The sequence below is a fragment of the Rhinatrema bivittatum genome, chromosome 7 (genome assembly GCF_901001135.1).
Source record: "Rhinatrema bivittatum chromosome 7, aRhiBiv1.1, whole genome shotgun sequence".
Classification (NCBI taxonomy): domain Eukaryota; kingdom Metazoa; phylum Chordata; class Amphibia; order Gymnophiona; family Rhinatrematidae; genus Rhinatrema; species Rhinatrema bivittatum.
The window spans coordinates 273,012,716-273,028,676 of record NC_042621.1 but is presented as its reverse complement, the minus strand read 5'-3'; the positions used below and the strand labels follow the sequence as shown (position 1 = coordinate 273,028,676).

Genomic DNA, 15,961 nt, shown 5'->3' with positions numbered 1-15,961 from the left:
GTTTCATATGGCTCAATCTTTGTAGCCTCCTCTTTTTCATATAATGTGGTCCCTAGGCATTATGGGATGAATACATACAGAAACCCTTCATTATATAACGCAGGGCTTCCTAAACCTTTCCTGATGGACCAACAGCTAGTTGGCTTTTCGGGTTATCCCCAACGAATATGCATATCAGAGAGTTGCATGCATTGGAGACCCGGTATATGCTCATTTAACTCATGTATCTTCATTGTGCAGATCTTGAAAGCCCAGCTGAGGTCTCCAGGACAGGTTTGGCACGCCCTGATATAATGCCTAAGGGTCTTCTTGTGTGTCACAGAAGGGGCTGTTAGGGGGTAATATATTCATTTTGAAACACATAAAAACATTGTAAAACTCTTTTTTTTTCCCTCCCTTGCTGACCTGCCTTTAATGGTGAAACATTCTTCCCCTCCATTAGGAAGTATGTACCTGCGCACTCTATTGTTTGGTTTCCGTTGACTTTGGGTGATTATGTAGTCGGCGAATGCCCAGTTGTGCCCTCCGGTTCACTTTTACTGGCAAAGTGCGTTCTGCCGCCGCTGCTGAGAAGCAAGCGAGGCACCGTACGCCGCTGCTCCCGTATTTATGTTCAATAGTGAAAGAAGCAGACTAAAGGGAAGATCAGGATCGCACGGGGATGCTGAGCAGGGAAAAGACATTCATCAAAGACGTTGTTATTTTTAGCCATTTACTATAAGAGGAGTTGGTCTTCTAGGATCATTGTCTTTGTGTCTGGCACCCCTTCCCTCCCCCCAAACACTTTTGAACTGGTTGCCCGGTTTTATTCAAACTAATGCCACAGATGGTAGAGTGCCCAGTAAAGCTTAACCCCTGACCCTTCACTTTTCAGGTGCCCTTGATGATCCCCCGTTTCATTTTACTTTGTATTTCCTGCAAGGAAGTTCATTTATAATCTCAGGAAGGTCAGAACACTCTTTGATGTCATCAGATATTTTTAATGCTGTCCTTCCATTGCCTGACACGGATCTTCTTTTTGAAAAATTATTTCTTATTATCTGAAATTTCATTTACAGGAAAATACCTTTCTTGAAATAATGAAGCATTGAATCAAGTATAATTAAGAAACAGAATAAAAAAGACGAAAACGTTCAAATAAGCTATTATAGTGAGGGCCCCTATCCTCCGAGAGCTGAAAATGTGACCCTTGTCTTGGCATTGCATGGTCCTCGGCAGAACTGCAAGAGATCAGCAGGGAGTCCCAAGGGGCCAGCAGCTGGGTGGCTGGGCACGGGCATGTGTGGTATTCATGACTCCTCCTCTCCCCCTGCACTTACTGGTCGCTTGGCAGTAGGAGGTTGTGGGTGGCAGTGTCTTGGTCTGTGTCCATGCTGGGCCACCAGGGACACAACATGGGGGTTGAACTGCTCAGCAACTTTGTGTCGCACATGGTTCAAACTGCGAACCGGGCTCCATCAACAGAGGAGGAAGAACCAGCCTGAGGCTCTACCATTCATTATCTCCATCAAGGGGAAGACAGGGAATGGCGGGAGGAAGGAGGGCAAGAGAGTGAGAACTGGCAAGGGAGAAGAAGCATATGAGAGGGGATAAGGGGACAGACTGTGTGTGTGTGTGAGAGAGGGGATTGATGTAGGGGGTCCAGCACTGGCTATGTGTAAATGCAAGCGTGTGAGAAAGAGAGGTGGAGGGGATCAGTGCTGGACTGTGCGTATGTGAGATGGGATTAACACCAGGTAGAGCAGGGGCTTCCCTAGCCTGTCCTGGGGACCCCACAGCCATTCAGGCTTTCAGGATATCCACAATGAATATGCACGAGATACATTTGCATACCATGGAGACTCCTCATCCTAGATGGGAAGTCAACCTCAGCTCCTTGAGAGAAACCAGGAGTGATCCGTCCTGGAGGATAGGAGCTGCAGAGATGAGATGTTTGTCTGTTGCAGTAATCTGTACATGTGGCTCTTCTTGTATCCTTTGTCCTCAATCCTTTAAAAGGGATTCATTTACATTTCTTAGTTCATTAATGCAAATCAATTAGCTTCATGATCAGCAATGCGATTCGTCCAAATCCTCCAGTGCTTTTTGCAAACAGTCAGGTCATCTCTCGGCCAGGTGAACATTTATCGTGTGGCTTTTGGTAACATCTCCTTTGATAAGTCCACAGGCTCTGATAGGTGGATTTCTGTAGAAAGGCTATAAAGCGCTGACTCAGCAGTGCCTAGCTGAATCTGTTTTTCCATAAAAACAGTCTTTCTTTGGCTGCACTCTGCTATTCAATAAGATGGTCAAGCATCCCATTTGGCTTTGCAAGAGAGGCTCTGTTTTGTCAGGATACACACAGTTAGAAGGTTGTAGTCAGCTTTGCTCCTTCAGGCTCTCTTCTCTTCTTTCCCTATACTAATTCCCTTAGTGCTCTGATCTCCTCCCATGGCTTTCAATACCAGAAATTTCAATAGGAATCTAGTCCCAAATCTAAGCCTGTTTATCTGACATTGATGTTTCACTGGCATCTTAAACTCAACATGGCCAAGACATATTTCTCCCCAAATTGATTTCGTTTTTTTATACTGACATTTGATCTGAGTTAACACATCAGTTTACATTCAGGTACTGTAGGTATTTCCCTATCCCCAGAGGGGCTTACAATCTAACAGGCCGATACATCGGAGCGCACTGTTCTTGGACGCGCGTTTTCCCTTACCCCTTATTCAGTAAGGGGAGAAAAACAGGCTAACAGTGCGCTCCAACGGAGCGCACTATTAGCCTGTTCTTGGACGCGCGTTTTCCCGTACCCCTTATTCAGTAAGGGGAGAAAAACGCGCGTCCAACCCGCAGCACCTAATAGCGCCCTCAACATGCAAATGCATGTTGATGGCCCTATTAGGTATGCACGCGATTCAGCAGAAAAAACTGCTTTTCTGTGCACCCGCCGACTTAATATCATGGCGGAGGTCCCGAAGAGTAAAAAAAGTTAAAAAAAAAAAATTTGAATTTGGCCAGCGGCTGTCGGGCCAAAAACCAGACGCTCAAGTTCTCGATGCAGGTTCAATAGGAATCTAGTCCCAAATCTAACACTAGCACTTCCTTTTGCCTGGATCTACTGCTGGACCTAATTTAAATACTGCATTGTGCACACCAGCCTGTAAGTTTGTATCTGAGGCAATGGAGGGTAAAGTGACTTGCCCAAGGTCACAAGGAGCAACAGTAGGACTTGAACCCTGGTCTCCTGGTTCATAGCCCACTGCTCTAACCACAAGGCTATTCTTCCTCACTTTCTCCTGTTCCTATTTCTCTAGATAACATGGTCATCCTCCCAGTCCCCTCAGCCTGAAAACTTGGGGGTCATTATCAACTCCTCTCTCTCCTTCTCTACGCACACATTCAAAACACTGCTAAAATATGTTATTACTTTCTCTGTAACATCACCAAAATCCATCCCTTCCTTTTTAAGTATGATACCAAAACTCTCATTCACTCTCTCATCACTTCCCACTTAGAATACTGCAGCTTTCTCCTCACATGTGAACCATCTCTCTTCACTGTAATCTGTCCCAAAATTCAGCTGCGTGACTTATCTTTTGCCAGAGTCACCACCACTATAGGACCCTCTTCTCAAGTCACCATCCATTTCCGCATACAGTTCAAGCTCCTCTAACCCACAAGAGCCTTCATTCTGCAGCTGCTCACTACGTCTCCTCTCATGTCTCCCTAAACCCCTCCTCGTTAACGTCATTCATTGACAAGCCACCTCTATCTATGCCAGAGCTTTCCAAACTTTTCATGTTGGTGACACACTTTTTAGACAAACATAATTTCGGGACACAGTAATTCAGTCTACTAGCAAACCAGAGGTTGTATGCAGTGTAACAAAGGAAAAAAGAAACATCACCCATCCTTATAAAACAAATCAAGAAATATAAAATCATCAGCAGTAAAACTGTACTAACAAAAAGAACATATTTCGAAACAGCTGATGAGTGGAATATCCAATAATTAAAAACTCATATAAAACATTTCCAGATACCAACAAAATATTTCAAAATAGCAGACACAAAGACCCAGTAATGAAAAATAATAAGGATACAAACATTTTTTTGCTCTGCATACCTGGGAACGTTTGATATCCAGGTGTCCTGAGATTGTTCTGAATTAGCAGGAGGAGGGGTGGTTTGCTTGGAACTTTCTCCTCTCTCAGTCACATACCAGCGCTCTCTCTCACACTGGCTCTCAATGACACACCTATACACACATGCTCTCAGTACTCACATATACACATGTTTTTTCTCTCTCACTTATATAGGCTCTTAATTACACATTTACACACACGCTGTCTCTCTTTTCACGCTTACACACACACAGGCTTTCAATCACACACATACATGCTGTCTTTTTCTCTCACACACAGACTCTCATTCACATGCTTACAAACATGTCCTCTCTTTCTCTCATTTACACACAGGCTCTCAATCACATACTCACATGCTCCCTCACCTAAATCAGCTCTCAATCACACACAGACACACATGGTCTCTCTCTCTCATTTAAACACAGGCTCTCAATCACATACTCACATGCTCCATCACCTAAACCAGCTCTCAATCACACACAGACACACATGATCTCTCTCTTACTTATACACACAGGCTCTTAATCATACATACACATGATTTCTCTCACACACAAAGGATCTCAATCATACACACATACTCTTTCACACAAACAGGTTTTCAATCACAAACTTACACATACAGGTTCCCAATGGTAAACTTACATTCATGCTCTCTCTCTCACAGGCAGGCTCTCAATCACAGACATACTCTCTTTCACATGTACAGGCTCTCAATCATTCACATACATGCAATCTCTCACTCTCTCATACACACACACAGGGCCCCGCGGCCCGGAAGAGGAAGTGGAGAGTATCGGGTGAGTGCGCAGCAAGAAGAGGCCACGCTAGTGCACTCGGCATCGGCCCGAAGAAAAGAAGACTGCAGCGCGGCTCGGAGGAAAATGAAGAGGTTCAACCGCGGCCGATGGGACTCCGCCTCCGCGAGGGCTGAAAATGAAGAGGTTAGCGTTGGGGGGGGCGGGAAGAAGAGAGCATGCCGGTGCCGCTGACTCCAGCTGTCCTGCCGCGTTCCGCCCGGGCGGAGGAGGACCGGGGAGCAGCTGGGTCAGCGGGAAAGTGTGGCGACTGTCTGCGAGCCAGATGCAGCCCTCAAAAGAGCCATATCTGGCTCGGAGCCATGGGTTCCCGGTCCCTGCACTTGCCGGTGTGTCACGTGCACCGGGCTTGCGCGACACACCAGCACACCTCAGGCGACACAGTAAAGTGTCGCGACACACACTTTGGAAAGCTCTGATCTATGCCCTTCTCCACCGTCAACTCCCGACTCCATGCTTTCCACCTTGCTGCACTGTATGCATGGAATAGTGTTCCCAAGCTGGTACGTCGTGCTTTTTCTCTGGCCTTATTGAAATCCAGTCCAGAAACCCACCTTTTGAGGCTGCTTTTTTATTTTATTTATTTATTTAGGGCTTTTTTATACCGACACTCATGATACCTATCATATCGTATCGGTTTACAATAAACATCTGTGCAATAACATTAACATCAACGTGAAGAATAGGCGAAGAGAGAAAAAGTGAATGAAAGTTACAATAAAACAGGGGCACTTGAACTGGGAGGAGGAAAAGCCAGAGTCATGGCTAACATAGAAATAAATAATATCTAGTCTCAGAAATAAATAATATCTAATCATATACTTAGGACTATAATAATCACTTGTACTCAGGACTGAATATTATCAAATGTGTACTTAGTCTCCTATACTTAGGGCTGTAGACTATCAAATGTTCCTGACTAAAATAGTATTAGTTCATAAAACTCAGGACTGATTAATATAACGTCAGAAGCCATGTCAGGGATGGGGAGTAAGGCGGACCAAGGCGAGTTGTATCAGTTGGGGAGGTCATAGATCAGGGAAGGCTTGTAGAAATAGCCAAGTCTTGAGCTTTTAAATCTTAACCCCTGGTTATCTCATTCACAGGTTGATCGATTTTAACCATTTTTTTAATAATGGAAATTCCCAAAGCCTCTTTTCTCCTGTATACAGTATTTGCCTTGATTAGATTGTACTCTCTGCCGAGCATGGACTGTCTCTTATGGACTGTCTCTTAGATGTTTTTGTACAGCTCTGCATATGTCAAGTGGCACTGTAGTTTGTGGCTGCATTTTTCAAGATTATTATTGTGTCGCTGGCATTAGATGTGAAGATCTGGACGTTGAGGGCGAGTCACAGCCTTGAAACCCCACTTCAGTTGTCGCATGCCTTTTTTTTTTTTTTTTTTTTAAATAGTGGACTTGTGGTCATTTTAAGTTTGGCCGCATTAGTGCAAGGTCTGCATTTACGCCTGCTGATCTGTGCAGTTAGTTTTCCCTAAGAAAAACCAACGGGCGTAAATATATGTACGAGCGTGGTTTTCCCGGGATAATTTTCAAAAATGCTTTTGTAGGTTGAAAAGGACACACCCAAGCGCAGAGCGTTTCCGCAGCCCCGCCCCCAAAGGAAAGCCTCTCCCCCCCCCTGCCGGAGCCGCGCGTGGGTTTTTACCCCCGCGCAGGGCGGGCAGTCTTTTAAAAGCCCATTTCCACGGGCAAAGCCGTTTTCACCTGCGGGAATGGCTCTTCCAGTCGCCCTCTCGCCAGTAACAATTTGCTGGAAAGGCTGCCGGACCGCTTTACTTTTAAAAGGGGCGTGTGCGTCGGCGTTAACTGCCCCGCGAGTGAGACCGAAGGCCTTCCAGAGACGCCGTGGACAGAGCCGACCCGCGCGACCACAGATGCAAAGGGGGATTATATAACGGGCTCCTTGACGCGGTGAATGCATTTAAGAAAAGCAGCAGCGGCTTTTGTCCTCTGCGTCGTGCGAGCTGTAATTCTCTGTCCTTTTGTCTTTGCAGGACGATCGCAGTTTTTCGCTGCCATCCTTCTTTGAGGAAGGGAAGGAGAAGTGTCCCTATGATCCTTCCAAAGGCTACACTGGTCTAATTGTAGGTGCGTGGAAGACGTTTGCCTTTCCTTTTCTTCCTCAGTATTATTTGTGAGCGCTTAATTCTTTTTTTTTTTACCTACTGTTGCTGGTATAGAGCTCCCTAACTTCAGGGCTTAAGTGAGATCAGCGTTCCCCCTCTTCTCTTTCTCTCACATCTTTTCTCGCTCTCCTCATCCCCTTGTTGTATCTTCCTTTCCTTCCCACTGCCTCATTCATATTTGCTAGATCTTTCCTCTTCTTCCCCAGTCTTTCTGGCCTCCCTTTCTATCTGTTGTCTCTCCTCTGTCTCATTGTGTCCACCTCCCCCCTTCCTCCGGAACGGGCGGTTTTGTCACTCTGCGGTTTGTCTGGCAGAGAGATCACCTGGAGGGCTGTGTAACCTGTTTTCTCTGCTCATCCCGAGCTCTGTCTTCTCACCTGTGTTTTCTGCAATGAAACCTGCACATAAATAGTCTTGCCCAGAAAAGGACTCCTGAAAACCGGACCGTCTTACTCGATCAAATTGAAGTGCTGTGCATTTCCTTGCTGCGGTGCCTTTCAGCTGATCTCTGTTGTGCTCCTGGATCCTATCCGGGCACCTGCAGCCTGGAAACCACCGAAAAAGGGAGAGAGAGTGAGTGCTGCTGGCGAGCTCATGCGTGTGTGAAAGGAGACTGCTTATTAAAGCACGTCCAGTACCATTTTTTCAGCATTTTACACCCTCAAGGAGGCATTTAAGTACAGAGGGCTTTTTGTTAGGCTCTTTCACAACAATGCTTAAGGACCAGCTGTGAATTAAACTTTAATTTACTTGCTTTTTTTTTTTTTTTTTTGTTACCTGGCAGTCTTTCCCTCTTCTCCTTTGGTCTTCCAGCCTCATTCACAGCTATCCCCGGGGATTATTTTTGGCCTATTTTATATCCCTCTCCCAACCTACTTTGTCCAGTCCTCAGCCCGGGGCCATGCACCAGGGCCCCTTCTGGAACCCTGCAGTTATAGGCCCCAATCTGGCCTCTAGGTGTCACCATTGTGCAATGACAATGACTCCCTCCCCCTAGGGACTGTGAGTGCTACCATCCAGGCATGCGTAGGAGAGCAGACGAGCAGAGGTGTGAATGAAACCCAGGTCCTTGTGCATGGCAACACACAGCATCGCCACTGATCCACCAGGCTGCTCCCTTTATTTGCTTTTTTTTTTTTTTTTAAACAGAGGGACATACCCTGTGCATCGTTGCGTCCAACCACACTACATCGCACAGATATGGTTTTTCTTGTGCAGAAAGCCTACCTTTTTTAAGCTTTTTTTAAAATTTAACATTTTATATACGGTAATTCCCAATAGACAAGATGAAAAATAAGTATTCTGGCGTATTCAAATAAGATTCTGCAGATAAATCACGTACACAAAACAAGCACAATCAATCAAACATGTGCCAGATCAGCAGGCCCCCAAAGTAGCCAGAGAGGGCCAGGTCCTACAGGATGAACCAAAATCCAGCAAGAAAAAATTCACAGCATAACAGACAAAAACGTAGGCATCTCGATCTTACAATGGGACAATCCACAAGCAATATCTATCATCCATCTTCTCTCACCCAATGTATTAAACTGAAGGGATATGGTGATCATGAGGAAGAGCCAGTAACAGGTTTAACATTATCTAGCAAAAATACAGGATGGGCTGGGTCATCAGGAAAGTCCCTGGCCTTAAGCCCCGTGAACAGTAAACCTTGCTTAGCACGAAGCAGCTTGAGCACCCAGTTCCTGTCAGGATCAAGTGAAAAAGAAGCCATGCTTGGCTTTCAAAACCTTTTCTCCTAGTGAATATATTCCATTAGGGGGCTTCCATTTTGTTTTTTGGATTTATTTATTTGTTTTGTTTCATGTATTTAAAATGGAAAAAAAAGGAAATGAAAAGCAAAAAAAAAAAGGAAAAAAGGTCAGGTCTAGGCCCCTCCCAACGAAAACCCCCTCCACCTTCTTAATTAAACCGAAGCCCCTCCGGCCTCCCAGCCTGCCGTGTGTGCCATCTGTTGATGATTTCTCATTTTGAATTTTTTTCTCATTTTGAACATTTGCTATAAATCAAAATGGTGCGGGCCTCGGGTCAGCCAGTGCCATTTTCAGAAACAGCACCGAAGAGGCAGGGAATGGGGTAAGAGGCTGAATGAGGAGGTTCTAGAGGGCTGGCCACAAGCCCAGGGAGGCTTTTATTTTTTTATTTTGAAGGCTCGCGGGGGGGGGGGGGGTGGCATGGGTCTGTGCCTGGCTTAAAATTACTTTTGAAAATGAATAAAATGTTATTTGTTTTTCTATTGTTCTGTTTTCAAAATGAAGAAATGAAATGGCAGAAAACACATTCCTACATTCCATTATCTGTGCTAAGTCCAAACCGCCCATGACAGTTGGGCTATAGCTGATGGACTCTGAGTTTTCTACTTATGAGAAGCTGAAGGAAGGTGATAAAACTGCAACGTAGGTGGAATTGCCTCCTTCGGTATCCACAAAATGTCCATCAGATAGCACTTAAAACATTTCCAAAGCAGATATTCCAGCACATATAGGAAAACATATAAATCACAGTTTATTCTTCCTAGAAATATTTTTCAAGGCCTTCAATTTCTACATATGGAATCAAACTAGCTGTCATAATTGAAGTATTCAGGGCATGGAAGGCCTGAATGTTGACCGTCAAGGATTTCAGTTTGCTCTACATTGCTTTGCAAAGTTATGTCCTGAGAGGAATGGTGGGACTTTATTTTAGAAACTAGGTTAGATAACGCAAGAACATGACCTGAAACAATGGCTGCCGGCTTTTGTGATCGCCAACCATACTTCCTCCAGTGCAATAGTCCTAGGAGCTCCAAGCGCACTTGCCAGTCAGTTGAAGCAGAAAAGCTGTGGGAGGGGAAGAGGGAACACTCCAAACCACCAGCCATTGCCCTCCCAAAACCAGCTTGCTCCCCTATGGAAGGGGTTGCCAGATTGCTGCAGCTGCTCCAGCATGGCTGAATCCCTTTTCCACCAGGCAGCCCTGTCTCAATGGTATCCTCTTCTCACTGCTTAATGCGCCCACCCTCACGGACAACAGCTCTCGAATTGCCGAGGGCTGCTGATTTCACACTGGAAACCAGAGTGAAGAGAGCCAGGGCAAAGGAGGCGGGGATTAAGCTCCTAGTCTCAGAGATGAGTTCAGGCAATGCATCACTGCCTGAGATGACTACAGAAATCTGGGTGGGTAATATTCCATGTGGCCACACCAAGAAAGACTCCACTGGACCCCAGCAGCAGAATTTTCTGTCATGTAAGAGTGTAGCTTTCACTTAACGCTTGCGGATATTTTAGAGGAACAAACGTTCCCCACTGCAGAACTGCTCCACCCAACATGATGGAGGCTGCCGCCATCTTGGCCTCCAGGAAGCATTAATACAGGTGTGCTATCCACTGTAAGTTCCTCATATTATCAATTTACTTGACTCTTAATTCTTTTCCTCTTCACTTACTTTTCTGTCCCATTGTCTGTCCTAATGTATTTCAATGTTTATCTTGTCACACTTGTATCTGAAGAAAAAGTGTGCACATTTTGTAATGACTATTTTCTTCTGCTTATATCTCTCTCCTTTCCTAAGGCCACTGATGAGGTGTTTGAGATTTTGATGTAAAGAGATGTAGTAACAATATAAAAATGAATTTAATGGCACAAACTTTTACTTTGTAAAATAGAAAAGGATATCAGCAAACTGGGAAAAGATTTTTGTCTTCTCAAAAGACCACAAGGGTCAAATCTGAGACAACCCAGACTACTCAATCACTTATCCCAATAATGTTTAACATAGCTTTCATCATTATCAACACTTCTTCCTAGAAGAAAAAAAGTATTATCTCTCTCTTTCACTTTGCTCTTTTCCTTACGATATAATACATTAAGCTGTATCAACGTGCTGAACTCCAGACATCTCCAGTCTCAAACAGCTAAATCCAAAATGGAGTCCATTAAAAAGACACCTAATTTACAGTTTCTGTAAATGATGCAGCACTTCCAGACCACAGTGGTAATGAACAAACAAAGCTTTAACTATACAACCCATAAGAAACAGATGGTTTATAAAAACACAGACCGTTCCTGTTCAAAATGTAAACTTATAGAAGAAACCCACATGGATGATGACCTGGTGACGCATTGGTCTAATGTTAAGAGATGTTTTGCTTCGGTCAGATTTCATGTAACAAGAATCTCCTTTAGTTTAGAACATAAAAAATTACCATGCTGGGTCAGACCAAGAGTCCATCAAGCCCAGCATCCTGTTTCCAACAGAGGCCAAACCAGGCCACAAGAACCTGGCAATTACCCAAACACTAAGAAGATCCCATGCTACTGATGCAATTAATAGCAGTGGCTATTCCTTAAATAAACTTGATTAATAGCCGATAATGGACTTTTCCTCCATGTTCTTATGTTCTTAGTTATTTATTTATTTTTATGTTTATTTATTTATTTAAAAAAAAAACAAACCGCCCCACCTGAAAAGTTCAGGGCAGAGTACAATAAGACATACATAATTGTTAAAACAAAATAACAGTCTCATCAGGTCATCATCGATATGGGCAATGCTCTGTATGTCAGAGCTCTGTGGGCACACTTTGTTTAAATTGGCAGTTCCTTATACTATTAAATTAAAGTATCATACCACCTGTGATTTATGTAATCCACTGCCCCCTGTGACACATTTTGTATTGGTAAGACCATCCGGACGGTGGGCACAAGGTCAAACATGCAAGTCTGACAGCTCCTCTGGTTTCTCCCTGCATAGAGTTTCAGCACGTTTTTGATGACTTACGTTTCTGTGACATTAATTCTGTGTTACCTAATTGGCATGGTGGTGACATTTCTAAATGATTCTTACAGCTGGATCTATCGACTACGAACTGTTTCTCCTATAAGATTACATTTTGAACAGGAACTGTCTGTTTTTATAAACTGTTTTTATAAACTGTCTGTTTCTTATGGGCTGTATAGTTAAAGCTTTGTTTGTTCATTCCCAGTGTGGTCTGGAAGTGCTGCACAATTTACAGAAGAGCAAGTTTGCTTACAGTAAACACTGTTTTCCATAGATAGCAGGATGAATTAGCCATGCTGTCTGGGACGTCCTCCGGGCGGCCAGGTGGCGGAGCTTCTCTAAGCACATACAATTCTTGATTGTGTGCATCTGCGTGTGGTTTCCCATGCGGATCCCATCTTGCCTCAGTCTGTCTCAGAGCTTGCTTGGAGCCAAAGGTCGAGACTGTCTGGGGAGGCGGGAGGGTCAGCACGGCTAATTCATCCTGCTATCTACGGAAAACACCGTTTACGGTAAGCAAACTTTCTCTTTTCCCGTAGATAAGCAGGGGTGAATTAGTCCTGCTGTCTGGGAGTCCCCTGCTGAAAGAGTTGAGCGCTGCTGCAGATCCGTGGAGAGTGGGTACATCCCCCCAGGCGAGAAAAGGAGGTGCGCGCAATCCGGTCCATTGACGCGGACAGTTACTTTAAGTCGTCCCTGATTGAAGAATGGTCCTACCCATTGCCACATCTGCAGCAGCTTGCTGGTCAGGGCAGTAGTGGGAAGTGAAGGTATGCAGGGAGGACCATGTTGCAGCTTTGCAAATGTCCAGGATAAGGCACCTCATGCAGGTGGGCTATGGGTGCCTCCATGGCCCAGACCTGGTGGGCCTTTGGGGAATCAGCCAGGGTCTCTGATTTCTTATTGTAACAGAACTGGATGCTGTGGGAAATCCAGAACAAGAGAGTTCTCTTGGACACCGGAAGTCCCAGGGCACTGGGATTATAGGAGACGAAAAGCTGGGAAGATCTGTGCTCCGAGTGTGTTCTGCGCCTCTAATAAGTCACGTAATCTTACAGTCCAATGTGTGAATCTGCCCCTTGCTATCTGTCTTGTGCGGCTTTGGGAAAAAATTCGGCAGGGTGATAGTCTGGTTAAGGTGGAAAGCCGACACAACTTTGGGTAGGAACGTGGGGTGTATACGCAAAGACACTTTGTCGTGATAAAATTCTAGGTATGGTGAATAGTGAACAAGGGCTTGCAACTCACTAACCCATCTGGCAGAGGTGAGGGCTACAAGGAAAAGGACCTTCCAAGAGAGTTACCGCAGGAGACTGTCTGCCAAAGGTTCAAAGGAGAGAAGCTTAAGCTGTTCCAGAACAATATTGAGGTCCCATGGAACCGGAGGTTTCAAGATGGATGGATGCAAACGTAGAATGCTTTTCATAAATCTGGAGATCAATGGGTGACAGGACACCAGGGAGCCATTGTGGAGGTAATGGTATGCTGAAATGGCACTGACATGGACTGGCCAGGCCAGTCTGATACAGGAGATGGAGGTACTCCAGAAGTAGTTGCAGAGAGCAGGAAAATGGTTCTACCCTGTGCTCGCCTCACCAGTTCGAATATCTGATCCATTTGCCTTGATAGTTCCTCCTGGTATAGTGTTTCCTGGAGGATACTAGGATGTCCTGAATTTTTGGAGGTAGATTCAAATGGCTTAATACCGTCCTCTCAACCTCCACACTGTGAGATGTAGGGAAGAGTGGATGGGATGGAGGAGGGAGCCCCCGTCCTGTGAGAGCAAGATCGCACTGTGACCAAGAGGGATGGGTTGGGTGATGGAGAGACGGATCAGATAAGCGTATCACTTGTCTGGGCCATGCTGGTGCTATGAGGTTTAAATCGGCCATGTCCTCGATGCACTTCTGAATTGTCTGTGAGATGAGTGGTATGGGAGGGAAAGCGAAAATGAGACCCTCTGTTCAAGAGAGGAGGAAAACATCCTGCATTAGGCACTTGCTGCTGGGGTAGATGGAGCAAAAAATCGGAACCTTTCTGTTGTGTTCGGTAGCAATGAGATCGACATGAGGAAGACCCAAAGTTTGACAGAGTCTTTCTGCCACATCCTGTCAGAGTTCCCATTTGTGGGGGTGGAAGATCCTGCTGAGCTTGTCTGCCTTGGAGTTTTCTACCCCTGGCAGATAAGTTGCCTGGAGTGAGATGGACCGGCGTTCTGCCCATTCCAAGATCTGTACAGCTTCCCTGTACAACTTCTAGGAACCAGACCCTCCTTCTTTGTTTATTACAACATTGCTTCAGTCTTTTCTGGAGGAAGCCCTCGTATGTGTGAAGGGCATTTCCGATCGCCCAAAGCTCCAGAAGATTGATCTGTTGAGCCCTTTCCCAGCTCGAGCAGAGGCCCTGAGTCTGGACCTGATCCAGATGGGTGACCTACCCTTTGTTGGAGGCAGCTGTGATGAGAACCAGTTGGGGTACTGGCAGATGAAGGGGCACCGCCCCCCAGTGATTACCGTCAGGCCCAGCCACCAGCTCAAGTCCTTTTTCATGCTTGGCATGAGGACGGTCTTTCGGGACAAAGGGTGTTGGAATTGTGTTCAGTGCGTCTTCAGGCCCCACTGCAGGCAGCGCATGTGCAGGCGGGTGCACGGTACTACATAGATGGAGGCTGCCATGTGACCCAAAATGGTAAGGACCTGGCGGGTGGAGGCATGTGTGGCATTCTGCAGCTGAGTGGCCAAGACAAGAGGTCATCACTGGGTAGGAATGCTCTGCCTAACTCTGTACTAACATAGGCTCCAATGAATTCTAGGGCCTGAGTTGGCTGCAGATGGGATTTCTCGTAACTGATGATTAAGCTCAGATTGTTCAGACACTGAATTGTCGCCAGCAGGCTGCTGCGTAGGGCAGGGGGATCCGGGGCTACCAGCAGCCAATCATTGAGGTAAGGAAACAGTTGGATTCCCTGTTTCCTTAGGTGGGCCACAGCTACCGCTAGACACTTGGTGAAGACCCTCTGGGCTGACAAGAGGCCAAAGCGGAGCACCCTGTACTGGAAGTGACATCCACTGACTTGGAAGCTCAGGTACTGCCAGGATGTATGGTGCATAGGGATGTGGGAGTATGCATCCTTGAGATCCAGAGAACACATCCAATCATTGGGCTGTAGGAAGGGAAATATGGATCTGAGTGAAATCATCTTGAATTTTTCTTTGGTTAGAAACCTGTTGAGGGCTTGCAGGTCCAGGATTGGACGAAGGTCCCCCTGATTTCTTGGGGATGAGGAAGTATTGGGAGTAGAACCCCTGATTCCACTGAGGGACGGGTACTCGGCGGATGGAACGTTGGAGAAGCAGCCTGGTGATCTCTTCCTCGAGGCATCAGCTGGTCCGCGAGTCGACCTGCTTCATCCATACCCGGTGAGGGAGGGTCGGCATGGATTTGAAATTCAGGGTATAGCCTTCCTTGATGATCTTGAGCACCCAATGGTCGGAGGTGATCGCTACCCAAGAATGAAGGAAATAGGAAAGTCTCCCATCCACAGGCAACGGTAGAGGTGGCCCAGACATTTCTAAAAACCCTGAGGGGTTTTGGGTGCATTGCCATCGGAAGGAGGGTGAGGTTGACCTGGATTATGTTTCTGAGAACAGGTCTGCGACTGTTGGGAAGGTTGCATCTGTGGTTGTGTATAAGACTGCAGGTGGAAGGGGGCATACGGTCTGTATGGACGCTTTTGAAAATAGGTCTTCCGGTAGGCCGGGAAGTACTTTTTTGCGGATGAAGGGTCTGTTGGTCATGTCAGAGACATAACTGCCATATTTTGTTCTTTTAATTGGGACACTGTCTCACGCAGCTTGTCTCCGAAAAGGTTGTACAGGAGACAGGGAAGATCGGCAAGTTTCTCATGGAAGTCCTCCCTGATGGCGCTGGCCCGAAGATATGGTAGGCGTCAGGCGGTGATGGCTCCTGCAGTGGACGTGCGGACGTATTGAATGCTTCATAGATGGTATGGAGTAAATGCCTAAGCCCTTCTTCCAGATCGTGGAATTGCTCAGGTGGGTTGCCATTTGGCCAGCCGCAGTGACT

General features: G+C 45.9%; 1 protein-coding gene across 1 annotated transcript in view; it reads left to right on the top strand.

Annotated features, from left to right (window-relative positions):
• The window catches only part of SEMA4G (semaphorin 4G), a 352,161-nt gene that overhangs the window by 245,062 nt on the left and 91,138 nt on the right, over positions 1–15,961 (top strand). The window contains exon 6 of the mRNA XM_029610258.1: positions 6,967–7,060. Within this exon, the coding sequence (XP_029466118.1) occupies positions 6,967–7,060 (94 nt within the window). The remainder of the gene's footprint in view (positions 1–6,966; positions 7,061–15,961) is intronic.